At 43.4% G+C, this 27,391-nt stretch overlaps 1 protein-coding gene across 5 annotated transcripts in view; it reads left to right on the top strand.

Annotated features, from left to right (window-relative positions):
- The first annotated feature begins 18,756 nt into the window (after window positions 1-18,756).
- Window positions 18,757-27,391, top strand: part of SMG7 (SMG7 nonsense mediated mRNA decay factor) — a 176,294-nt gene continuing 167,659 nt past the window's right edge. For all 5 annotated transcript variants that reach the window (XM_030207405.1, XM_030207403.1, XM_030207401.1 and 2 more), the window contains exon 1: window positions 18,757-18,924. In XM_030207405.1, the coding sequence (XP_030063265.1) occupies window positions 18,896-18,924 (29 nt within the window). In that variant the 5' untranslated portion in view covers window positions 18,757-18,895. The remainder of the gene's footprint in view (window positions 18,925-27,391) is intronic.

Raw genomic sequence — 27,391 nt, 5'->3', positions numbered from 1 at the left:
GTATATTTTCCATGTATGATTTTCATATACATATAGACAGCAAAAATCGATAATGTATGATGGTTTACGTATATAAATATCCAGAGGTCTTTTGCCAGAAGAACATATAACAAATATGCAAAATGTGACAGATAAACCACATTGCATATAGGCTGTAGATCAATATATGGTCTATGGGCAGGGTAATTACATATGAACTGTGTCTGAAAGGCAGGGCTTTTTTTGAGGGGGGTACTGAGTAACCGGCACCTTTTCCACTGTCTGCTAAACTTGACCCATGGTTCTCGTATTTTAATGAAAGAGTTCAGGTTCTACATACAAATTCTGCCTTGTCATAGATTCTATGACTGGTTGCAGGGGTCCTGGCTATTGTGGGGTGAGTCCTTCAATGATCACTCCACCCCTGAAGGGTGGCCTGGCATTTGAGTACCGGCACCGTTTTTGCTACAACAAATGCACTGCTGAAAGGTAATGTATATAGAGCATAAAAAATGAGGTTTGCTTACATATGAACTGTGTCTGCAATGCTGGTCACCATATCCTTAAAAATGTATAGCAAAATTAGAAAAGGTTCAAAGAAGGGCAACCAAAATGATTAAGGAGATGAAACTCCTCTCATATGAGGAAAAGCTCAAGAGGTTAGGACTCTTCAGCTTGGAAAAGAGATGACTGAGGGGAGGATATGATAGAGGTCTACAAAATACTTAGTAGAGTAGAGCGGGTAAACATAAATTGATTTTTTACTCTTTCAAAAAGTACAAAGACTAAGGGACACTCAAGGAAGTTATAAGGTACTACTTTTAAAACAGACATGAGGAAATAATTTTTCACTCAACAAATAATTACGCTTCTTTTGTTTGGAAAGAATTGACTTAATTGGCAGACTGACTCCTAATAGTGAATGCCACTATGCCACTAACTCTACCGCATTAACATATGCTAATATTGTTACCACATATAGGGCCTTATTTACTAAACTGCACTAGAGGCACGCTAAGCATTTTAGCATGCACTATTAGTGCACGCTAACAGTGTAGATGCCCATAATATTCGTATGGGCATTTACATGGTTAGCCTGTGATAATTTTTAGCACACACTAAAAACGCTAGCACACCTTAGTAATAAGGGCCCATAATTAGAACTGTGGTAAATAATGCATGTACAGCATATTAGCATGCACAAATGTGGTAGTGCACTTTATTAAATCTAGCCCTTAGTGCAAGTCTGGCATGGATGCTACAAAAATTCTGTACTTCTGCAACAAAACCATCTTAGTGTGAATATGAATTGTTCCCTATATATTGGGCTTGTAAACCAATTCTGCCATCTATTGGTCAACATATTATTATTTAAGCATCTTCTGCATTAAAGCAGTTCAGGGTAGTAACAGTATTACATTGCAACCAAATTATTATTTTCCTGCTTTAAATTATGCATATTTTACTTTTAGCTCAATCTTATTACCTTCTGTAGATTATAGATACAAACATCCATAACAAGGGCTGCTGGATTCCAGACTGAAGAGCTGGGAAAGAAATTCCACCATCATGTTCTTCTTATTCCAAGCTGTGTTGCACCTCTTCTGACAGCTCCTGGTCCAACCCATGAAATGCTGAGACCGCCTCTCTTGCTGATGTCATCACAGGATGCTTCTGAAGGGGTGACGACCTTAAGGAGTGAATTATGGGGTCCGGTCTGCTCATGCTGTTTTTATATTCCTGAGCTGCCCAAGTTGGGAGACGGTTGAACAGGAATTATTTTCTTATTCAAGTTCTTTTACTTTTCTATTTCTTGAGATTGGTCTCAGGTGCTGAAATGTTCCTGGGTTATAGAACATATTTGAGAATTAAGTTTCTATGACACTGCCTGGTCAATATTCAGCCTACAGTAATTGGTGTTTTTTTAAACATTGACCGCCGCAGTCAAAATTAGCCACAGATATTCAATGCCAGGCCATATCCGGGCACCAGCATTGAATATCCAGGGCCAATTCAACATCTGCTGGCCACCAGAGCAGGGCACAAACTATATTGTAGTGATAGGGTGGATCAACTTGTGGAGGGATGGCATTGTACATTAAGGAGGGCCTTGAATCAAATAGATTGAAAATTCTGCAGGAAAACAAACACATCTTGGAATCCCTATGGATTGAATTCCATGTGTAAGGGGAAAAGGATAGTGATAGGAGTGTACTACCATCCACCTGGCCAGGATGAACAGACAGATGAAGAAATGTTATCAGAAATTAGGGAGGCTAACTGGGGAACACAAGCATAATAGGTGATTTCAATTACCCTGATATTGAATGGGTAAATGTAACATCAGGGCATGCTAGAGAGGTAAACTTCCTTGATGAAATCAAGGACTTGCTTGTGGAGCAGCTGGTACAGTAGCCAACAAGAGGAGGAAAAATTCTATACCTAGTCCTTAGGTGGAGCACATGATCTGGTGCAGGAAGTAATGGTGCTGGGGCCGCTTGATAACAGTGATCGTAATATGATCAGATTTGATAATGGTTTTGGAGTAAGTACACAAGGAAATCCAATACGCTAGCATTTAACTTTCAAAAAGGAGACTATGATAAAATGAGAAGAATGGTGAAACAAAATCCTTAAGAGGAGCAGCTGCAACGGTCCAAACTTTATATCAGGCTTGGATGCTGTTCAAAAACACGATCCTGGAAGCCCAGGGACAAATATATTCCACGTATTAAAAAAGGAGAAAAGAAGACCAAACAACAGCCAGCATGGTTAAAAAGTGAGGTGAAGGAAGCTATTAGAGCTAAAATAAAATCCTTCAGAAAAGGGAAGAAGGATCCAACTGAAAATAGTAAGAAACAGCATAAGGAATGGCAAGTCAAATGCAAAGCGCTGATAAGGAAGGCAAAGAGGGACTTTGAAAAAAAGGTTGTGTTGGAGGCAAAAACACATGGAGGGGCATAATCGAATAGTGCCAGCCAAATAGATGGCCGGCCATCTTCAGGGCCGGCTAAATCGATCACCGGGTGTAGAGGAGATGGCCGGCTTCGTTTTTCAGCCATAATGGAAACCGGGCCCGGCCATCTCAAACCCGGCGAAATCCAAGCCCTTTGGTCATGGGAGGAGCCAGCATTTGTAGTGCACTGGCCCCCCTCATATGCCAGGATACCACCCGGGCACCCTGGGGGCACTTCTAGAAATTAAAAAATAAATAAATAAAAGTAGCTCACAGGTGCATAGCTCCCTTACCTTGGTATTGAGCCCCCCCCAAATCCCACTCCCCACAATTCTACACCATTACCATAGCCCTAAGGGGTGAAGGGGCACCTACATGTGGGTACAGTGGGTTTTGGGGGGGGTCTAGAGGGGCTCAACATTAACCACCACAAGTGGAACAGGTAGGGGGGATGGGCCTGGGTCCACCTGCCTGAAGTGCACTGCACCCACTAAATACTGCTCCAGGGACCTGCATACTGCTGTCAGTGAGCTGGGTATGACATTTCAGGCTGGCATACAGGCTGGCAAAAAACTTTTTTTTTTATTTTTTTTGGGTGGGAGGGGGTTGGTGACCACTGGGGGAGTAAGAGGAGGTGATCCCCGCTTCCCTCCGGTGGTCATCTGGGTCAATTGGGGCACTTTTTTGTGACTTGGACCTAAAAATAAATGGACCAACTGCAGCCGGCGAAATGCTCGTCTGAGCCAGCCATTATGGGGTGAAGCCGGCTATCTCGTAACCACGCCTCCGTCCCACCCCGTCCCGTCTTCTGTACCCTCCTTTGAAGGTTGGCCGACTCCGCGACGAAAAGCAGTTGGGGCCGGCCAAAATCGGCTTTCGATTATACCGATTTGGCTGGGATCAGGAGATCGCCGGCCATCTCCCGATTTGTGTCAGAAGATGGCCGGTGATGCTCTTTCGAAAATAAGCTCAATAGTAAAATTATTTTTAGATATATTAAAAGCAAGAATCTGGCAAAAGAATTGGTTGGACCGCTAGATGACCGAGGGATTAAAGGGGCAATCAGGGAAGACAAAACCATAGCGGAGAGATTAAATGAATTCTTGCTTCGGTCTTCGCCAAGGAAGATTTGGGAGAGATACCGGTGCCAGAAATGGTATTCAAAGCAGATAAGTCAGAAAAACTGAATGAAATCTCTATAAAGCTGGAGGATGTAATGGTGCAATTTGACAAACTGAAGAGTAGCAAATCTCCTGGACCGGATGGTATTCATCCCAGAGTACTGTTGGAATTGAAAAATGAACTTGCAGAACTATTGTTAGTAACATGTAATTTACTTTAAAATCAAGCATGATATCAGAACATTGCAGGGTGGCCAATGTAACGCAAATTTTTTTTAAAAGGTTCCAGGGGTGATCCGGGAAATTATAGACTGGGGTGAGCCTGATGTTGGTGCTGGGCAAAATGGTAGAGACTATGGATTTAGTGAAGGGAAATCTTGCCTTACCAATCTATTACATTTCTTTGAAGGGGTGAACAAACATGTGGATAAAGGTGAGCCAGTTGATGTTGTGTATCTGGATTTTCAAAATGCATTTAACAAAGTACCTCAAGAAGACTCTAGAGGAAACTAGAAAGTCATGGGATAGGAGGTAGTGTCCTATTGTGGCTTAAAAACTAGTTAAAACAGAGAAAACAGAGAGTAGGGTTAAATGGTCAGTATTCTCAATGGAGAAGGGTAGGTAGTGGTGTTCCCCAGGGGTCTGTGCTGGGATCTCTGCTTTTTAATATATTGATAAATGATCTAGAGATGGGAGTAACTAGTGAGGTAATTAAATTTGCTGATGACACAGTTATTCAAAGTTGTTAAATTGCAAGAGGATTGTGAAAAATTATAAGAGGACCTTATGAGAGTGGGAGACTGGGCATCCAACTGGCAGATGATGTTTAATGTGAGCAAGTGCAAAGTGATGCACATGGGAAACAGGAACCTGAATTATAGCTACATAATGCAAGGTTCCACGCTAGGAGTCACTGACCAAGAAAGGAATCTAGGCTCTTCGATGATGATACACTGAAATCTTCTGCTTAGTGTGTGGCGGCAGCTAAGAAAGCAAATAGAATGTTAGGTATTATTAGGAAAAGAATGGAAAACAAAAATGAGAACGTTATAATGCTTTTGTATCGCTCCATGGTGTGACTGCACCTCGAATATTGTGTGCAATTCTGGTCAACGACATTTCAAGAATCTATAGTGGAATTAGAAAAGGTACAGAGAAGGACAACGGAAATGATAAAGGGGATGGGGATGACTTCCCTATGAGGAAAGGCTAAAGCAGCTAGGGCTTTTCAACTTGGAGAAAAGACAGTTGAGGAGAGATAGAGGTCTATAAATTAATGAGTGGAGTAGAACGGGTAGACGTGAATCACTTGTTTATTCTTTCTGAAAATACTAGGACTAGGGAGCACACAATGAAGCTATAAAGTAGTAAATTTAAAACGAATTGGAAAAAATTTTTCTTCACTCAAAACATGTAATTAAACTTATAAGTAGTAAATTTAAAATGAATTGGAAAATTTGTTTCTTCACTCAACGTGTAATTAAACTTAGGAATTTGTTGCCAGAGAATGTAGTAAAAGCAGTTAGCTTAGCGGGATTTTAAAAAGGTTTGGATAGCTTCCTAAAAGAAAAGTCTATAAGCCACTATTAAAATGGATTTGGGAAAATCCACTGCTTATTTCTAGGATAAGCAGCATAAAATGTATTTGTTACGTCTGTGCTCACCTCGCCCTCTGGTGGCCAGAACCGGTGGCTGCTGTGGACCGTCACCCATTCCAGATTTCAGCTCAGTCCGGCCCGGATCTTCCGGGCTGCCAGACTTCCTTGCTTGGATTGAACCTACACAGCACCCATAGTTTCCTGGTGATTGTTGCAGTGAGCTCCAGGTGCTGCTGGGCTTATTAGCCATTCTGAAACCTTGCTGCTTTGCCTTTGCATTGCGTCTAAGGTCCCTGGTATGTTGGTGCTTGTTGCACTTCTGCCTTGCTCTAGTTCTTGCCTGTTCTAGTTAGTCTGTGTTTAGTTTAGAGTATTGCTTGTTTCCCAGTCTTGTGTCTTGTTTGTATGTCTTGCTTAGTTCTGGGTTTATCTGTGTTTGTTCCCTGCTTCAGTGGCTGCTTGCAGCTTTCAGTTCAGTCTGGCTGTGTTTGTTCCCTGTTTCAGTGGCTCCTCGCAGCTTTCAGTCCTGTCCTTTAGCCTATCCTTTCCCTGCCTTGCGTCCCTGTGCTGCCTAGCTGTTAGCCAGTCCTGCCCTGTCCAGTAAGTCCTGCCGGCCACCTGAAGCCTTGAGCTAACTCTTGGTGGAAAGTGGCCAGGTGCAGGTGAAGCCTAACTGTTTGTCAGAGATCTGCCCTGTCTCTAGCATGGGGTGGTTTTGCCTGCCACTGCCGCTCCTCGGCAGTGGCCCAAGGGCTCACAAACCCAGTTTCCAGCTTTGAAAACGTGACAGTATTGTACTTTTTTGGGATCTTGCCAGGTACTTGTAACCTGGATTGGCCACTGTTGGAAACAGGATGCTGGGCTTGATGGACCTTTGGACTGTCCAAGTATGGAAATATTTATGTACTTTTATGGGTCCCAGCCAATATTCAGCTGGCACCCACATAAGCAGAGCTGCCAAGGGGGCTCAATTTTTAAGGGGGAGTTTAGTACACACCTGCCCATTCTGTCTTGGTCCCACCCACTCTACCTCACAGTTCCATCCCTATCGTGCTGTTTGAGCAGTGCGGAAGTCAGTGATGCCTGCACTCCTGTGCATGATCAGTTCAGGCAAGATTATACCTTTTTATTGGACTAGCCTAATACATTTTTTGATTAGCTTTCAGAGGCTAAAACCTCCTGTTTCTTGTCAGGACAGTATACTGCTGTTACATTATCCTAAACTAAAAATAAATTTTTTTCTACTTTTGATGTCTGGTGATTTTCTTTTTCTAATTGTGTTGGTCCCAGTCACTGGTTTCTGCTTTCTTCCATCTTCTCTTAACTCTCTTGCCAGGGTTTCCTATCCATTTGTCATTTTTCCAGTCACTGGTTTCTGCTTTCTTTCATCTTCTCTTAACTCTCTTGCCAGGCCTGCTTATTTTTGAAAGAGAAAAACGCCTATAGTGCGACCTAAATCGGGAGATAGACGTTTATCTCGCAAAGGCGCCCAAATCGGTATAATCGAAAGCCGATTTTGGGCGTTTCCAACTGCACTCCATCGCGGAAACGAATAAAGTTGACGGGGGCGTGTCGGAGGCGTGGTGGAGGCGGAACTGGGGTGTGGTTATCAGCCGAGGAGAGATGGGCGTCTTTAGCTGATAATCGAAAAAAAAGGCGTTTTTTTTTGGACCTTTTTCACAAACAAGTCCCAAAAAAGTGCTCCAACTGCCCAGATGACCACTGGAGGGAATCGGGGATGACCTCCCCGGACTCTCCCAGTGGTCACTAACCCCTTCCCACCAAAAAAACCCCACTTTACAAACTTTTTTTCCAGCCAGTATGCCAGCCTCAAATGCTGTACCCACCTCCATGACAGCAGAATGTGTTCGATCCTGTCACAGCCTTTCCCTGGGTCAGATGTGGCTCTCAGGTGCAGTACAGGGTCACATCAGCATTGCATTGTGGTGGGTGTAGGGTATTGGGCTCCGTGATATCATTAGCTTGTGTTACAGTCTCACGATGTTGGTAGTAGGTAGGCTCTTCTCCCATGGTGCTTTTCCCCTGCCTACTGGGTCAGAGTGTGCCCTGTTGTGTTTCCTGTTGTAGTTCATGCGGTAGTGGCCATTTTTGTAAGCCAGTTTTAGTTCCCTTTCCTGTGTTAGCCACGTTACAGAACTTAGTTCTTCCCTTGAATGTGGCTGAAAGAGGGCAATGTACAGCATTCTGCCAGCTCTGACCTACTGCTCATCTCAGTACCAGGGAGACTCGTTGCCAGTGGGGCACAACCTCTGATCTGCAGTTAACTGTGAGTAAACTCGGTTATTCCAATAAAGGACGTTTTCGGAGAGATTAGTCTTCAGGTGTCAACTGGTGTGCCAATGTTATATACAGCAGCAACAAGTCCTAGAGGCCTGCGTGTATGCAGGTCCCTGGAGCACTTTTAGTGGGTACCACAGTGCACTTCAGCCAGGTGGCCCCAGGCCCATCCCCCCCCACCTGTAACACTTGTGTTGGTAAATGGGAGGCCTCCAAAACCCACTGTACCCACATGTATATGCCCCCTTCACCCCTAAGAGCTATGGTAGTGTTGTACATTTGTGGGTAGTGGGTTTTGGGGGAGGGGGGATGGGAGCTCAGCACCCGTGGTAAGGGAGCTATGCGTGTGGGAGCATTTTCTGAAGTCCACCGCACTGACCTAGGGTGCCCAGTTGGTGTCCTGGCATATCAGGGGGGGCCAGTGTACTACCAATCCTGGCCCCTCCCACGACCAAATGGCTCGGATTAGGACGTTTTTGAGTTGGGCGTTTTTAGTTTCCATTATCGCTAAAAAAAAAACAAACGCCCAGCTCAAAAACGTCCATTTTTTTCGAAAATACGGTTTGGCCCGCCCCTTCACGGACCCGTTCTCGGAGATAAACACCCATGGAGATAGGCGTTTCGTTCGATTATGTCCCTCAGGGTTTCCTATCCATTTGTCATTTTTCTCTTCTCTAGTTTTCTTCAAGTAATTTTTCTGCTTATCAGTCCAGATTTAATTCATTCTTACTATCCAGTCTTTAATTTTATCTACCTACAGTCTTTCATCTTTCCCTCACCCTCGTTCCCCCCATGCCCTTTCCTCTTATTCTCTAGTCTTTCATTAATTCTGTCCTCTCCCTCCTTTCAATCCAGTATCTCCCCTCTTTCTCTCCCTAGCCTTCCATCCAGCGTCTCCCTTCTTTCATTCCCATCTTTCCATCCAGTGTCTACTCTCTCTTCTGATTCTTCCATCCAGCTTCTACCCTCTGTCCTCATCCTTCTAGTCAACATCTTCTATCCTTTTCAATCAGCATCTTCTCTCTCCCTATCCTTTCATCTAGCATCTCCCCTATTTCTCTTCCTAACCTTCCATCCAGCATCTCCTCTCTTTCTCTCCCCATCTTTCCATTGTCTCTCCTCTTTCTGTCCCCATCCTTCCAATGTCTCACCTCTCCCTATCAGAATCTTCTCTCTAGCCCTTTCCATCCAGTATGTCCCCCATCTCTCCCCATCTTTCCACTATCTTTGTCTATTGCTTATGTTTGACTTATTCTTGCTGTACACCACCTTGAGTGAATTCCTTCAGAAAGGTGGTAAATAAATCCTAGTAAATAAATAGTTAAAAGCCACTTAGACCAATCTATATAGATTAGCTAGAGCATAATTACAATAGATCAATGATTCTCAAACCTAGTCCTGGAGGCACCCCAGCCAGTCAGGTTTTCAGGATATCTACAATGAACATTCATAAGAGATTTGCATGCAGTGGAGGTTTGGGAACCACTGCAATAGATCAATAGAACATTGTGCTACATTGGGGTTTCCCAAACCTGTCCCAATGACTCCAGAGTCAGTTAGGCTTCAGAATATCCACAAAGAATATGCTCCAGATAAATGTGCCTACATTAGGAAGATTTATCTGATGAATATTAAAAGGTTCAAGACGTGCAAGCCCTGATGTTTGAAGAAAATTTGGATATTGTTGCTATTACGGAGACGTGGTTCAACGATTCTCATGAATCAGATGTGACCGTACTGGGCTATAATCTTTTTAGGAAGGATAGAGAGAGCCGAAGAGGTGGAGGAGTGGCTCTGTATGTGAGAGAGAATATCAGAGTGGCTGAAATGTGGGGAACCTGGGGAAAAGAAGAAGCTTTATGGATCATCCTGGAAAGAGAACACAGAACCTGTATCCACATGGGGGTTATCTACAGACCTCCTGTGCAAATGGAGAAGTTAGACAAGGATCTGATAGAAGATATTCAAAAGATTGGTATGAAAAGGGAGGTGCTACTGTTGGGAGATTTCAATTTGTCTGACGTGGATTGGAATGTCCCGCCTGCAGAATCGGAAAGAAGTAGGAAGATTGTGGATGCCTGTCAAAGTGCCTTGCTCATACAAATGGTGACGGAACCCACGAGGGAAGGGTTGATGCTGGATCTAGTGCTCACGAATGTTCCCACCTATGTAATAGTGATCATCACACCGTATGGTTTGATATAAGGGCGAAGGCAGAGTGTGGATGCACAAAACTCAAAGTACTGGATTTCAGACGTACTGATTTTGATAAAATGGGGGAATACCTGAAGAAGGAGCTGTTGGAGTGGGAAGGCATAGGAGAAGTGGAAAAACAGTGGTCCAAGCTAAAGGCTGCTATAAATATAGCAACTAATCTTTTTGTGAGGAAAGTAAACAAAAACAAGAGAAGCAGGAAGCCTATATGGTTCTCCAAACAAGTAGCTGAAAAATAAGAACAAAAGAGGCTTTGTTCAAGAAATACAAAAGAACGCAACGAGAGGATCACGGAAAAGATTATCGGATAAAACTCAAAGAAGCGAAGAGGGAAATGCGGCTAGCAAAAGTGCGAGCGGAAGAAAAAATGGCTAAAGATGTAAAGAGAGGTGACAAGACTTTTTTCAGATATATTGGAGAAAGGAGAAGAGATAGGAATGGAATTGCGAGACTGAAAGATAATGAGAATGGCTATGTGGAGAGTGATGATGATAAAGCGAACTTGCTAAACAATTATATTTCTTTGGTGTTCACGGAGGAAAATCCTGGAGAAGGACTGCGGTTGGCTGCCGAGGGAACGTCTGGGAATGGAGTGGATACTGCGCCGTTTATGGAAGAAAGAGTTTATAAACAGCTGGAGAATCTGAAGGTGGACAAAGCTATGGGGCCGGATGGGATACATCCCAGGATACTGAAGGAGCTCAGGGAGGTCCTGGCGGGACCTCTTAAAAATGTATTTAATAGATCTTTAGAGACAGGAGAGGTTCCGCAAGATTGGAGACGAGCGGATGTGGTCCCTCTTCACAAAAGTGGAGACAGGGAAGAAGTGGGAAGCTACAGACCGGTAAGTCTCATGTCAGTGTAGGAAAAATAATGGAGTCGCTGCTGAAAAAAAGGATAGTTAACTTTTTAGAAGCAAATGGGTTACAGGACCCGAGGCAACATGGCTTTACCAAGGAAAATCCTGCCAAATGAATCTTATTGAATTCTTGACTGGGTGACCAAAGAACTGGATGAGGGACATGCGCTAGATGTAATCTACTTGGACTTCAGCAAAGCCTTTGATACGGTCCCCCACAGAAGACTCGTGAATAAGCTGAAAGGGTTGAACTTAGGACCGAAAGTGGTGAACTGGATAGGAAACTGGTTGACCGACAGGTGGCAGAGGGTGGTGGTAAATGGAATCTGCTCGGAGGAAAGGAAGGTGAGCAGTGGAGTTCCTCAGGGGTCGGTGCTGGGGCCTATTCTGTTTAATATATTTGTGGGAGATATTGCTGAAGGGTTGGAAGGAAAGGTGTGCATTTTTCCAGATGACATGAAAATAGCCAATAGAGTGGATACCCTTGAGGGAGCAGAAACGATGAGAAAGGATCTCTGAACATTAGAAGAATGTTCGAGAGTCTAGCAGTTAAAATTTAATGCCAAGAAGTGTAGAGTGATGCACTTGGGGCACGGAAACCCGAAAGAGAGATACTGGATAGGAGGGGAGAGATTAGTAAGCTTGACTCAGGAGAGAGACCTTGGGGTGTTGGTGTCGGAGGATCTGAAGGTGAAGAAACAAAGCGACAAGGCGACGGCCGTGGCCAGAAGGATGCTAGGCTGTGTAGCGAGGGGCATAACCAGAAGAAAGGAGGTGTTGATGCCCTCTACAAGTCGTTGGTGAGGCCCCACTTGGAGTATTGTGTTCAGTTTTGGAGGCCGTATCTTGCTAAAGATGTAAAAAGACTGGAAGCAGTGCAAAGAAAAGCTACAAAAATGGTATGGGATTTGTGTTGCAAACCGTACGAGGAGAGACTTGCTGACCTGAACATGTATACCTTGGAGGAAAGGAGAAACGGGGGAGATATGATACAGGCTTTCAGATATTTGAACGGTATTAATCCGAAAATGAACCTTTTCTGGAGACGGGAAGGCGGTAGAACTAGAGGACATGAATTGAGGTTGAAGGGGGGCAGACTCGGGACCAATGTCAGGAAGTATTTTTTCATGGAGAGGGTGGTGGATATGTGGAATGCCCTCCTGCGGGAGGTGGTGTAGATGAAAACGGTAATGGAATTCAAACGCGTGGGATAAACACAAATTAATTCTGTTTAGAAGGAATGGTTCCATGGAATCTTAGCGGAGATTGGGTGTCGACACCGGTAATTGAGAAACAAAACAGGAGCTGGGCAGACTTCTACAGTCTACGCCCTGATTGTGACTGGATAGGAGTGGGCTGGAGTATAAATTTTAAGGGGCTTCAATGTTAGCTTCAGAACTTAGTACAAGAACATTACTGGGCAGACTTCTACGGTCTGTACCCTGAGAAAGGCAACGAAAATCAAACTCTGGTATACATATAAAGTATCATATACCATGTAAAATGAGTTTTATGTTGTTGGGCTGACTGGATGGACCGTACGGGTCTTTATCTGCCGTCATTTACTATGTTACTATGTAATATTCATTGTGGATATCCTGGACAATCCAACGGACTTTTGTGTACCAAGAACAGGTTTAGGAAGATCTGCTATACATAGAAATATACAATGAAATATGACAGCACATAAGAGTATCCATCTGGTCTGCCCAGTTTAATTCCCATTGTATTACTATGGGGCTCATTTTCAAAGAACTTAGACTTACAAAGTTCCATAGGTTACTATGAGGCTCATTTCAAAAGGGTCAAACATTCAAAAAGCGTCATAAGGCAACACTTGTTGGAATTTCTGTTTAAAATGTCCAAATCAGTATTTTCGAAACCTGTTTTGCAGACGTTTATCTATGCATTTCATCTGCAATACGTCTAAATCACAAAGGGCATGTCAGGGTGTTTTGAAGGCAGGATTAAGGTTGGCTTAGGGCATGCCTAACACTTGGACATTTTACAGCCATGATGCAACAAAACGAAAGCTTCTAGGGTGAAAACTTCAACATTTTGGTCTAGACCTGTTTTTATAACAAATAAGGCACAAAAAGGTGACCTAAATGACCAGATGACCACTGGAGTGAATCAGGGATGACCCCTCTTACTCCCTCAGTGGTCACTGACCCCCTCCATCTCCCCAAAAAATGTGAATAAAAATAGTACTTACCAGCCCCTATTGACAGCCTCAGATGTTATAGTTAGATCCATTAGAGCAGCATGTAGGTCCATGAAGTAGTGCAGTGGTAGGTGCAGTGACCTGTAGACAGGTGGACCCAGGCCCATAACTCTCCCTACCTGTTACACTTGTGGTGGAAACTGTGAGCTCTCCAAACTCACCAGAAACCCACTGTACCCACATATAGGTGCCCCTTCACCCATAAGGGCTATCGTAGTGGTATATAGTTGGGGATAGTGTTTTTGGAGGGCTCATCAGACAAGACAAGGTAGCAAAGGTGAGAAGTGTACCTGGGAGCATTTATATGAAATCCACAGAGTGCTCCCTAGGGTAACCCATTGCTCTGCTGGGATGTCTGGGGGACCAGTCTGCTAAAAATGCTGGCCCCTTCTACATCTCAATAGCTTGTTTTTTTGTTCAAAAATGGCCTGAAAAAATAAACACACAGAGCACAAAACCTTGTTACAAACAGTATTTTGGGAAAATGGATGTTTTGCATTTTCAAAAATGGTCATGTTTTCTATTTGGTTTTAGGACGTTTAGTGCAAAACATCCAAAGTCCGACTTAGACGTCAAATTGAAAATGCCCCTCCACGTAACTTTGTAAGTCTAAGTGCTTTGAAAATACGTCTCTATGAAAGACTGATTTCTGTCTTTCCCTTCATTCCCCTTCACAGCTAAGGATCTTCTGTATTTATCTCATGCTTTACTGACCTATCACTGTTTTTGTTTCCTCTTCCTTCCTAGGACATCATGTCATGCATTTACCACCCTTCCTATGAAGAAATATGTTCTAAAGTTACTCCTGAGTCTACCTCTTAGAAACCTTATATTGAAATCTCTTGTTTTCAAACTGTCTTTCCACTGAAAACGTTTTCCCACTTGCCCATTGTTCAAAGTATTTAAGTGTCTGCGATATCCTCATTGTCTCTTCTCTCTTCTGAAGAGTACATATGTAAATCCTTACATTTCATCTGAAAGAGCGTTGGTGCCATTCATCTCCGTTCTGTCTGCATCTTTCCAGATGTACAAAATTAGACATCTCATTAATAGAAAGATGTTTTTACTGTACTTCAATAGACTTATACTGAAGTGAGACATAAACAATGTGTCATTGTAAAAATCCACAAAGGCTCTCCCCAGAGCTCAATTCTATATTAAGTTGTTACATAAAAACTTTTAAAAATGACTTCTATTGTTAGTTTGGCTGCATTGTAATACTATTGATGTTCCCAACACATAATTAGTAGAAGTAATTGAGAATGTGTTTTATTTGTTAATCCAATTGAATTTAGTCTGAAAATATCAGAGCATGTTTTGAGTTCCTTTGTGGTTGCTTAGCATGTTTTATCTTCATAAGGGCTGCATTTCCATGTTCTAGTTGGCACGAACCCATTTCAGCTACCTTATGTATTAATCCACTGTTTCACAAAGCTAAGATCCACATTAACATATAAATCTTGCCTGAGATGTCTGGTAGGGAATGCAGTTAAGAAGAGAGCTGAACAGATCAGATGAGCCTATGGGGCTCATTGTCAAAAGAGAAAAATGTCCATAAAGTGGCATAAATCTGCATTTGAACATTTTTCTCACAAAAACATCCAAATTTGGTATTTTCAAAATTGAATTTTAGATGTTTTTCTATGATGTGCATCAGAAGAGCGTTCAAATCACAAGGGGGGGGGGGGGTGTCAGGGGCATGTTAAGGGCAGGATCTGAGTGCTCCTAACACTTGGATGTTTTTCTGCCATAATGGAACAAAACAAAAACATCCAGGGCTGTAAGTTGGACATTTTGGTCTAGACCTATTTTATTAACGAATAAGCTACTATTGGCTGTTCGGCTGCAGAGCCGAACAGCCAATGCGTGATGGCTGCCTGTGGTGCCGCGCTTGCTTTTAAAAACATTTTTGCTTTGGTTTCTTTTTCTTTTTGTAGCAGCCACTGCTGCGAGTGCTGCCATTACAGGCAGCTCCGTTCCGGAACGAAGGATGGAGGGAAAGTGGATGGGCGCACGTGCCAACAGAGAAGGCCCTGCCTGCCCTCTCTGGCACGTGTGCCATAGGTTCGCCATCACTGTCCTAAAGGCAGGCCCTTAACTGCAGGCACTCACAGGCCTTGAGGTTTAGGCTGGGCAGCTTCTCCCCTGGGCAGGCTCGCTTAGGTGTGGACACTCGAACCAGCAGGCTTCTGTGCTGGATCCTCCTGAGGCAGACACTCACGCTGGCAGACACTCAAAAACCAGTTCCTTTGGAGTCTGGGCACTCAGTGCAGGGGGGGGGGGCGTCTCTCTCTCTTCTTTGTGGGGCTTCTTCCCTTTCTGGATAGGCCTCTTCTTTACAGGACAGGCAACCACACGGCCAGCTTTCTCCTCTCTGGACAGGCAAGCACACACACACGGAGGGATGCACTGGGTGGACTTCTCTGGGATTCAGGACCCCTTGCCATGCTGCTCTCTATTCAGCTCTGCACTGCTCCCAACACTTCTCAGCTCCCCAGTGTGGTCCCTCTTCCTCCTCTGCTTCTCTCCTGCCTGAGGAATAGACTCGGTGGCTACTGCTACAGCTCCTCTTCTTGGCCCCAGCTCGCCTATTCCCCTGCCGCTCGGCCTCCTCTTCTGCCCCCGCTCGCTCTAGACCCCCTTCTCCTCCTCCTCTGTTCCTGTCTGCTTTGGTGCGCGGCCCCTTACAGGACTCACCAGTTCTCTCTCTTCATCTGGGACTCGTCAGAGGGTCCTTCTCTTCCAGCCTGCAGCTCACTCCTGCTTGGACTTGATCTTCTTCTCCTCCAGCCTGCAATTGCCTCTTCTTGCCTGAGCTTGCCCTTCTCTGCCCCTGCTTGCAGCACACTCCTGCCTGGATCTGATCTTCTCCTCTCAGAGCATGCTTTCAACGTTCTCTCTTTGCCCAGGCTTGCCTGTCTCTTTCCCTGCTTGCAGCACACTCCTGCCTGGATCAGATCTTCTCCTCTCAGAGCATGCTTGCAGCCTCCTCTCTTTGCCTGGGCTTGCCTTTCTCCTACCCAGGTTGACTCTGGGCTTGTTATTCTTTTTCTGCTGTTCCACCCCTCCTGTCCCCTGGATTGGCTTGAAATTCGTGCCAATCTATGGGTCAGGCCTGCCTCCTGCCACCTCATTGGTCCAAATTCATGCCTTTTACCAGATCCTGGCCTCCTATTGGCCACCTTCCACACTGCCCCTCAGGCCTCCCAGCTTTCCCTGGGGCTTCAGACAGCCATCAGGAGCCTTGTAACAGACTTCACTGCACATCCCCCCCCACCAGTGTTGCCAGGTGGCGGTTTACCGCACAATTGGGCGGTTTTCCGCGACCCGCCGCAGGAAATTTTTGCCCGCAGCGGGTTGCGGTTTTTTGGGCTGTTTTTTGGGCTTCCGGGCGGTTTTTTTGTGCGGCTTTTTCGGCCGCGGGGGGCGGGGTTAGTGACATTTTTGGGCGGGGTTAGTGACGTGGGAGGCGGGGCCGATGACGTGGGAGGCAGGGCCGGGACGGCGGGGGCGGGGTTAATGACGGCGGGGGCGGGGGTAATGACGGCGGGGGCGGGGGTGATGACGCGGGGGTGGGGTGTGTCAGGGGCGGGGTTTGAGTTTGGGCGGGTTTTGGGCGGGTTTTGTGCTGGATTGGGTGGGAAAAAAATTTTCCACCTGGCAACACTGCCCCCCACAGTTACAAACTCATAAAATTTAAACACACCTCTTGCATCTATGGGCACCTGAGTTCTTAGTTTTATACTACTACTACTACTTAACATTTCTAAAGCGCTACCAGGGTTACGCAGCGCTGTACAATTTAACATAGAAGGACAGTCCCTGCTCAAAGAGCTTACAATCTAAAGGACACGTGAACAGTGAGTCTGAGTTTTATAACAGTGCTGGAGCATGTTAACACGTTAAACATTTTAACTAAAAGGTGTCAGTGCTGTTTCTGTGCTGCCCTGAGCCCTCTGTATCTCCCTATCCTCTGCAAGATGCCCCCTCTCTGGGAAAGGGGGGGGGGCAAGGTAAAGGCTTCTTTTTTCTATATTTACACTAGTATAGCATTTTTCATGTTTGAATTATACGTTTGTATACGTTTTGCTTGATTTGTCTTTATTTGAAAGAAAAGAAAATGTTTAAAACATATCTTGTCAACGAGGGCGGGGCTGTGTGGGGGTGGGGCTGTGTGGGACTGGGGGGGGGGGGGGGGCAGCGAACTGGTCTGCACAGGGCCCCGCAATTGCTAAGACCGGCCCCTGGGTGAGGGGATAGGGATAGAGGCAGGGACACAGAGGGGAGACGCTGGACAGTATGAATAAGGACACACAGGAAAGGTGGATGGTGGACATGAGAGCGAGAGAGAGAGAGAGAGATACCCTTAGAGCGAGAAAAAAAGCAGAAGAGAGACACTAGGACCAAAGCGTTGCTCAAACAACAAAGGTAGAAAAAAGTATTTTCTTCTTGATGTATTAACTGTAATATGCCAGCTTTGGGAAATGTGCATCTCTCTCCCCGCCCCCACCACTTAGGAAGTGATGGTGTTATAGGGGGCCTACCTCAATTTTTCTGCCCAGGGCCCATTCACTCCTAGCTATGCCACTGCATAGAGTAGGTTTGGACAAATTCCTAAAAGAAAAGTCCATAAACCATACTAAGGTGGTCTTGGGAAAATCCACTCTTATCTATTTTACTGGGACCATTAGGTACTTGTGCCCTGGACTGGCCACTGTTGTAAGCAGGACGCTGGGCTTGATGGACCTTTGGTCTTTCCCATACAGTGATGTTTATGTGCTTACAGCTATGACATTTTATTTTTAAGAAGGTTCAAACAAAACAGCTCTACTTTGGACAAGTCTGTCTTACAACGGTCTATCTACAGCTGAAATTCAGTCCTGCCGCTTTTTAACAATCAGAGCTACAAAATACAGGCACCATTGAACTCGGCAATAGACATCCCACTCTACCCGCTCCGTTACGGATTCATACTGTAACTTACCACACACGAAAAATACTAGCAGATATATTGAACACATGGAAATAACGCAGCCTCTCGTTACCATAGTGACGGGATAGCACCTGTTGCTATAGGAGACAAGTCTCCAATCATATCAGTCCGCCTTTCCCTTCCCTCCTCCCCCTGTAACGAGATGGGTGAGAAGAAGGCATACAGCATGGAACATACGCATGCGTGAAAAGCTCAGCGCCTGTTTCTGACGCCAGACCTCTTTCAGAGAGTGACCGGAGGGGGATAGATTCCGCACCTGCCGGAAGTGGAGGCATCAATTTCCGGTGTGGGAGGCGGAGAGGATTGAGTGTGGCTCCCTTGGTTAGTTACCGAGCTGGTTGTCACGGAGCGCGGCGGAGGAGGAGGTGCGAGGTCATCCTCCGCCTTTCCCTCGCTTTCTTCCGGCCCGGACCTCACGCGGTTGGGGTAGGGGCTGTACTGCGCTGGGAAATCCCGACTGCCGGGGAAGCACAGAGAGCTGCCGGACACCGCACGTCTCCACCGGGACCCTGCGCCTTCCTCCGCCGGGCCTGCCGCCTCGAACCGCCGGCCAGACAGACGAGAAGATGGCGGCGGCGGCCAGCACGTCCGGGCCGCTGCGAGCGTAGGGTGAGACTGAGAACGAGCGACCGGAGCTGGGGAGTAAGAGGAGGATGAGCCTGCTCTGTGCGCAGTATCTCCGGTAAGAGTCAAATTCCAGGAGAAAGGAGGGGGAAGGGAAGTCTGTAGAGAGATGTCAGAATGGAGCGGTGGAGAGGGCACAGGTATTGGAAAAAGTGGAGGACTTAATTAAACGGAGAAAAGTGAGACGATTTGAAGTGTATCATGAGGGTGAAAGATGATGCAGCAGCAAGTCTGCAGGGAAATGTCAGAAATGGAGCGGTGGAGAGAGAACAGGTATTGGAAAAAGTGGGGGACTTAATTAAATGGAGAAAAGTGAAACGATTTGGGAAAGCTGGGGAAATGTATCACAAGGGTGAAAGATGATGCAGCAGCACGCCTGATGAGTTCAGCATCCACTACAGGTGACGAGAACTTCAGAGGGGCAGCCGTATGGCCTGAAGGAATAAAACGACAAACAGGCTTGGTGGTACCTTTAGAAATGAACTGATTTATTGAAGCATGAGCTTTCGAGGACGAGAGATACCTCGTCAGATGCGTGAAGAAGTAAATGGGGTTAGAGAAAGAGTGGATTAGGGTTTCATGTCGATATACAAAGAAGGATTAATTAAGTTGATGACAGGGGGAGCAAAGAGAGGGGCGACTGGAGACGATGGTAACAGGTTTGGAAGAAAGGAAAGTGAAAAAAGGAATGGAAGATGCCAGAAAGGAAGGATGGAGGGGGGAGCTTAAGTGGGCTGTTTAGAAGAAACACAGGGGGAGGAATATGAAAGGGTAACTAGGTGGAAAAGAACAGAGAAGGTATGGAGGAGCAATGAGAACAAATAAAATGTATAGAAGAATGACGGGGATAAGAAGAGGTAACTAGCTAGAGGTTGTAAGAATGGAATGACACATTAGTAATGTTGGGGGTAAAAAATGAAGGAGCCTTGAGGAGCATGTGTAGAACATAGATACAGTGAGGTAGTAGATCATTGTACAGCAGGTATGCTTGAGCTGGTTTTGAGGTTATATGTGCTCAGTCTTTTGATCCCTAATGTAGGCTGTGTGATGCAAGGTTCCACATTAGGAATCACCATCCAAGAAAAGGATCTAGATGTCATCCTTGATGATATCTGCTCGATTGCAGCGGCATCTAAGAAAGCAAATAGAATGTTAGAGTTATTAGGAATGGAAAATTACAAATGAGAATATTATAATGCCTTTGTATTGCACAATGGGGTGCGACTGCATGTCGAATACTGTGTGCAGTTCTGGTCACCACATGTCAAAAAAATATAGTGGAATTAGAAAAGGTACAGAGGAGGGCGACGAAAATGATAAAAGGAAATGGGATGGCTTCCCTTATGAGGAAAGGCTAAAGCAGCTAGGGCTGTTTAGCTTGAAGATGGCTGAGGAGAGATATTGATAGAGGTCTATAAAATACTGAGTAGAGTAGAATGGGTATAAGTGAATTGCTTGTTTACTCTTTCCAAAAATATTAGGGGGCACGCAATGAAGCTACTAAGTAGTTAATTTTAAATAATTTGGAAAAAATATTTTTCACTCTGTGTAATTACCTCTGGGATTCACTGTTAGAGGATGTAGTAAAAAGCAGTTAGGGTTTAAAAATGTTTCTTAAAAGAAAAGTCCATAAGCCATTATTAAGATGGACTTGGAGAGAATCCGCGTGCTTATTTCTAGGATACCTCACAAAACTCAGTAGAACTCATACATGTATGCAAACTGCATAGTATTGCTTTAAGTAGGGAAGTCTCATATGTCGCTGGGGTTCAGTTGCAATTTCTTATATGCCCCTGTTTCGTGACTATTATAATCATCGACTTACCCTACCACCCTCCTTAGTTACTACTTTATTTTATTATTTGTTTTTTATGTTTATTTTTTCTATGAATACCAGAGGTATGTCTATGCTTGATCCTGCATACCCAACGGGAGCTTCGTAATCAAACAGTCTAACAATCTGACAAGGCTATAATTAGACTTATGAAAAAAAGCTCAACTTAGCTTTGTTTTGAAGTGCAGGAACTCTCCCTGACAGGTTTCGCACAACTCGGCTTTCTCAAGAGGGCTGTTGTCACACCAATCCTAGAATCAAACAAATTCATAACGTCAGTATTACTGTTCTCTGTAGCTCATAGACGCACGGAAACTTCTAAGCTTCAAACTTAAAACGAGACAGCCTGTTTGTCACCTAGGTACTATTAACTGAATTAGAGCAGTGTTCTAGATCTCTGTGTACTACTACCTGTCAGGGATAGTTCCGCACTTCAAAACAAAGCTAAGTGAGCTTTTTTTCATAAGTCTAATTACAGCCTTGTTAGATTGTTAGACTATTTGATTATGAAGCTCCCGTTGGGTATGCAGGATCAAGCATAGACATACCTCTGGTATTCGTAGAAAAAATAAACATAAAAAACAAATAATAAAATAGATAAAGTAGTAACTAAGGAAGGTGGTAGGGTTTAAGTCGATGATTATAATAGTCACGAAACAGGGGCATATAAGAAATTGCAACTGAACCCCAGCGACCTATGAGACTTCCCTCTTAAAGCAATACTATGCAGTTTGCATACATGTATGAGTTCTACTGAGTTTTTTTGTGAGGTATACATACCAAGTTACAGTAGAAGAGTGCCATTGCTAGTAGATAGTATTTCTAGGATAAGCAGCATGAAATCTTTTTTACTGTTTTGGAATCTTGCCAGGTACTTGTGACCTGGATTGACCACTGTTGGAACAAACAGGATACAATGCTTGATGGACCTTCAGTCTGTTCCATTATGGCGACGCTTATGTTCTTACATTCTAAGAAAGCCAATAGACACCCTAATTGCAATACCCCTCATATGTGTAACATTCATGCATAATCAAATAGATGTTTCCATTGAACAAGGAGGTGTAAAATATTCTTTAAGAGGGACAAGAGAAATAAAATTTTAGGGGCAGGGGGTGGGGGAAGGAAGAGATAATTAAGTAAAATTTTCTAATAAAATGCATAGCATTTTTAATAGAATAAAGTACTTCTAAGTATTTTTTTCTCAGTAGGTTACTTGTTAGTCCAACATGATTAAAGTTTATTGGGGCCATTATTAGGGCTACATATAAAGGGGTAATGAGAAGAGTGATGGAAGGAGACAAACAGGGGATCATAGTGAGGTGAATGAGGTTGCAAATGTTTCCTTCTCCTTGGTGCTGAAGTGCTTAGTTACAGCTTTGATTATTTTTCATTTTTTAGTTCAATCTGTGTTGAGGTAGCGGCTAGCCAGTGGTCATTTGGGCTTTGCATACCCTGAGTTGACTGAGGGTTTTGTGGAGGCAGTGTTCAGAGCATCCCTTTCCTTGGGGACAGGGGACATTATCTGTCAGGGCCCATAATTATAGGATTCTGAAAGGATCCCTGATGCATGTCCCCTGGCTTATATGGGGATTAGGGGGAAAATATAAAATAGGAGATGAAAGACTCATGGCACGGTGGGATTAAAAAGAATCTTGACTGGAACAGCCATATTTGAGGAAACTGTCTTTTTCTAGGTAGCTGTAGGCTCATGTACTAATGTTCATAGCTCTTTACTACTTACAATCTGATAGTATTTGCTTCCTAATGAACTATCTACAGCAGCAGGTGCTACTGAGAGTTATGTGGGATAAGAACAATGTGTATTATGGTGAATGTAGGAAATGGCTTCTATTTCTAATCTTACTGCTCACTCATGAAGGATTGGTTTCACGATTCACTTAGTGTCGTTTGCTCTTGAGATATACTGTCCTACAGCTTTCTTTTCTCTAGATAACTGGAGGCTATTTTTCCTTGTTTTTTTTCCCCCAAATGGCTATTAGCAGTGAAAAATAAATACTTGCTTCCTTTAGGATTAATATTTCTGCTTGTGGTGAGTTCTGAAAATTCACCTGAACACTGGTGCATGTAATACAGTAGTGATACTTGGTCTGAGGCTTGATAGTCCTAGCAGGGCATCAGAGGTATGCCTTTCACTTAGGGTCCTGCTTACTAAGCCGTGCAAACTTTTTAGTGTGCACTAAAAATAGACACACCCCATTATATTCCTATGGGTGTCTCTGTTGTTAGTGCGTACTAAAAAATTATCATGTGGTAAAAAGTTTGCGCACCTACAGCAGCGTGGCTTAGTAAAAGGGTCCTTAATTTTTAATATTGCAGGATAAACTTATTCATATCTATGCCCCATCATTTCCTAAATTGGAACTAATATTTGAATTTTAAAATTAAATGAATAGGGCTGGCTTGGTGGCTCAGCAATAGCTGTTTATGTAATCATGCAAAGGGATCTGAGTTTGATTCCTGACCCAGGGCTTTGCTTCATATGACTGCTGTAGAAAATGTATGGAGACAACATTCACTTCTCTTCATGATACGGGAAATCTTAGCCTTTGCTGAGTAATGAACAGATTTAAGAAACATACACTACACCTGATTGAGTGCCATCCTACAATGATTGTCCCTAGGGCTGTACCGAATATTCATATCCATTTTTGATTCAGTTATGAATACATTATTTGTAGTCATCCGAATTGTGATTTAAATTTGAATACAAATAGTCTGGGTCTCTACTGTGCTTACCAAAATAAACTCTTGATCTCTGATTTCACATTCCTTCTTTTATTTGTTATGTTAAAGCTTAATGCCCACTATTCATATTCAGTATTTGGCCAAATGATATTTTTCATTATTCGTATTCAGCTAAATAATAAAATGTGCTATTTGGTACAGCTCTAATTTGTCCTAAAGAGGTCCCAACCTGGTTCTGATTGAATTGGAAATTTTCATTCAAAAGATAAGATGAAAAAATGTAAAAAAATATATGATGGATTAACAGTATACGTAATAAATATGCTACTGAGCCCAAATGCAGAAGATCACACTTTTTTTTATTTAAAAAATGAGATCATGAATCTGAACAACAGTCTAAGCCAGGACTGTAGTGAGCTGTTTGGGCAGTGCAGTTGCACAGGATGCAAAGGAGGTAGGGGTGCCAAAATTGCACCCCATTCATTGCCTTCCCTGTTTGGCCATGATACTGGGATGCTCCTGGTCTAAGTCACAGTTGTTTCAGTGACAAGTTTGGTGGTAATAATATTCTTCTACACAGTCTTCTTTCTATTGTCTTATAATTTTTCAATTAGAGTTCACATTTTATATAGTTTTAAAAAATGTTCAGAAAACTTCAGGCACTTAATAGGAAATACAAAAAGAAAAATACATTGATTATTGATGACTATCATGGAAACTACTATGACGTAGAGAAAAATAGTTCTCTAATTTATGAAAACAGCACTAAAATATTGTCAAGAATTTGATAAAAATACACAGAATGGACTTGGCTTGAACCTTTGATACCCTATGTGTGGGTTGCTTGTCATGCTAGTTATTGTTGTATTACATTTTTAGAGTTTGAACTGTTTGATAGGATATTAACTGATATTTTTCCTGGGAAAAGTTAGCACCATTTCAAATATTAGTTCTGGAAGTGGCATGTGAAAGAAGTCTTGAAAACTATTTGACCAATAAAAGGAGCTGCTTAAAATAGTTCCCCTGCAGTATGGATTAAGATTATGTTTTGTGATTATATACGTTTTGCTAAAGTTATTCACACTGAAGCTTGGTCATATTCTACAGACAGAATCCAGTTGTTCGTTACATAAATACACTGATATCACAATATTCTGTACTGCACCTTGTAAAAAAGTGCTGTGCTCTTTTATCAGTGTTTATGCCTTACTGAAGTTGGACCAGTACTTCAGTAATTAGGGTAAGTAGGACATTCAAGTCAGATTGTATTGTGTGATTCCTTGGTAATGGTGGTGGTAGGGGAAGAGCAGTCACCTTGTCTCATTCTAATATGTCAAATGTAAACGTGATATCAATAAGCAGGCATTTCAAGACAAAATTTGGAAGATGTACAAGGCTTTTTCAACCATATTTAGTAAGTTTATCAAAAATTATTGTTTTGTTTTTTTTAAGAAAAAATAAGCTAGAAGAAATCCGTAATAATTTAACAAGTGTATTAGACAAGACACTTCGCTGGAGATCAGGTTCAGCCTTCAGTATTTTCAGTTCTGTTTCAAAAAGGGAATGTATAAAACAAAACATACAAATTATGTTGTTACAAAAGGAGCATAAATAAAGGGAAAAGAGGCCCTTACCTCAAATGCCTTCTACTCTAGGCAATACAGTGACTCAGTGTAAAGAGGGAAATCTGCCAAACTGCAATTATTCTAGGACTCACTCTTATGTATTAATCCAGTTGTATTATAGACTGTAATCTGTAGCAGGAGTTCTGCAACCTTTTATGAGAGGCCACATATGACACTTCAAATCACTGAAAAGGGCCGATGGAGCTTTTCTTAATTGGAGTTTGCTCAGCCAGGGAGGAGGGAAGGAAGGGGAGGGATTTCCTGATTAGAGTTTGAGTCTGTTGCGTAGTATACTATCATTGTCTTTGGCTATTGGAGCTTGGGGTCCCTTGCTGCTTTTTCCACAGCTGTGCATTAAAAAAACAATTCTCAGTAGGTCAGATTCAGCCATGAGTAGGACAAGTAGAGCAGAATAGACCACAGACTAGGCTAAATCAGACGCAGGGGCTGTAGTCTGGGGACCCTTTATTTCTAGTCATGTATGAAATATAGTGATAAAAATTTCATTCTGTAGCAACCTAAAGTAACCATACAGCTTTTGTAGCCTGCCCTCTGTGGCCAAATATCTCTTCATTTAGGGTATAGTGTTCTATATGCTTCCAAGTTACCTTTTTGTATGCCACAAAAAAGGTCAAATCAATCTTCAGCATAGTGATCAATGCTATTCAGTCATGATATTCTAATTCTGAACAGAAGATGCTGCTATCAATTGTTCTGTAGTTCTTCAATATACAGTTTGGAAAATCTCAGGTGCTTGGAATTTGATGCTCCCATGTCTTTTTTTGTTGTATTTGCCACTGCAACAAGTGGTCCTCTTCATTATGCACCACAGTGCTTGGCTCAGGTTTGAGCCACGTGATGCAGGAACTCATGTGTTACTCTTGCAGTCTCAAGTCTTGCAAGATTGAGACTGCATGCTAACCTTGGGAGTTCCACCAGTTTCAGCAGCTGTGGTAAAAGTAACAGGGGTGAACTGACCGTTCAGGCAACTGGACAGTGCCGAGAGCTGTAGGGGGCCCAGTGCCTCTCTCCCACATGATAAAGCGTCTCCTCCCTCCCCACTTTTGGCTCCAGAGTCTCCTGTGTGAAACTTGCGTAAAACAGCAACAGCCACAAACTGTGGCATTCGCACTGAACCTGCTATCGAGCGGGAAAGAGCGGGGTATAAATGCCACAAATAAAAATAAATAAATTACCTGTCAGTGTCCCTATCCACTCTGTATTCTCCTGTGGGTGGCCAAGACAAGAAAACCGGTCATGGAGCCAGGCCGTGCAGATGCTCTGCATGGCTTTTGGCCAGTCCTGCCCCCAAGTGTGCATCAGAGGGAGGCAGGACTGGCTGAGCTATGCAGAGCACTTGTGCGGCAAGCTCCACAGTTGACTTTCTTTTGTCTGGGGTGCACATGGGAGAATACGGAGCAGATCAGGACATGTTTCTCTCACACTTTTAGGATACTGAGTCAACACAGCTATTTAGGTAGGTTTGCCTATAAGATGGTCAGCTACCGGCCAGATCTGCCCTCATTGATCTTTTGAACTGTTTCAGTTTGGTGTGTTGGTTTTTCTTGCTGCACCATCACTGCCATGATAACTAGAAGGTGACACCTCAGAGGTCCATTTTTATCTCCTTTTATATTCAGCCTTTTTGAATCCTGAGAAGTTCCTAAGCACTATTGAGTGCCACATTATAGTCAAAGACCTAAACCAGCATAAACCAAGATATCTGGGTCTCATGAGCTATGTTATTAAGGTTGAGGAGGCATCTAGTAGCACCAGGAACATAACTACTTCTTACCCATTCTACATCAGAGGGTATTAAGCATGGGGATTCTTACAGAACCTGCACTGAAAGAAATAGAGTACATTCTAGTCTTCAAATGAATGTAACATACGCTTTTCAATTTTCCCATGGTGGGTAAGGCAAGAGTGAGTTAGTTCAGTAACCAAAAGAGAAAGCTTCAACAAGATACGGCCATTCCAATGCATATCTTGTAGCTGGAAAATACTTTCAGGAAGGGAAGTATTTAATAACAAGTGAAATAAGACATATCAACTCTTGTCATTTTTTTTAAATTTATTTTATTTCCATTTTGCTAACACCTTTTTCAGTAGTAGCTCAAGGTGAGTTACAGTCAGGTACACTGGGTATTTCTCTGTCCCAAGAGGGCTCACAATCTTAGTTTGTACCTGAGGCAATGGAGGGTTAAGTGACTTGCCCAAGATCACAAGGAACAGCAGTGGGATTTGAACTGGCCACCTCTGAATTGTAAGACTGGTGCTCTAGCCACTAGGCTACTCCTCCACTCCATATATGGATAAGCCAAAATGGCAGAGAGGAAATTGATTTTTAAGACGTG

Source organism: Microcaecilia unicolor, chromosome 6, assembly GCF_901765095.1.
Source record: "Microcaecilia unicolor chromosome 6, aMicUni1.1, whole genome shotgun sequence".
Taxonomy (NCBI): Eukaryota; Metazoa; Chordata; class Amphibia; order Gymnophiona; family Siphonopidae; genus Microcaecilia; species Microcaecilia unicolor.
The sequence above is the reverse complement of the archived record's forward strand: the minus strand, read 5'-3'. Positions and strand labels throughout refer to the sequence as shown.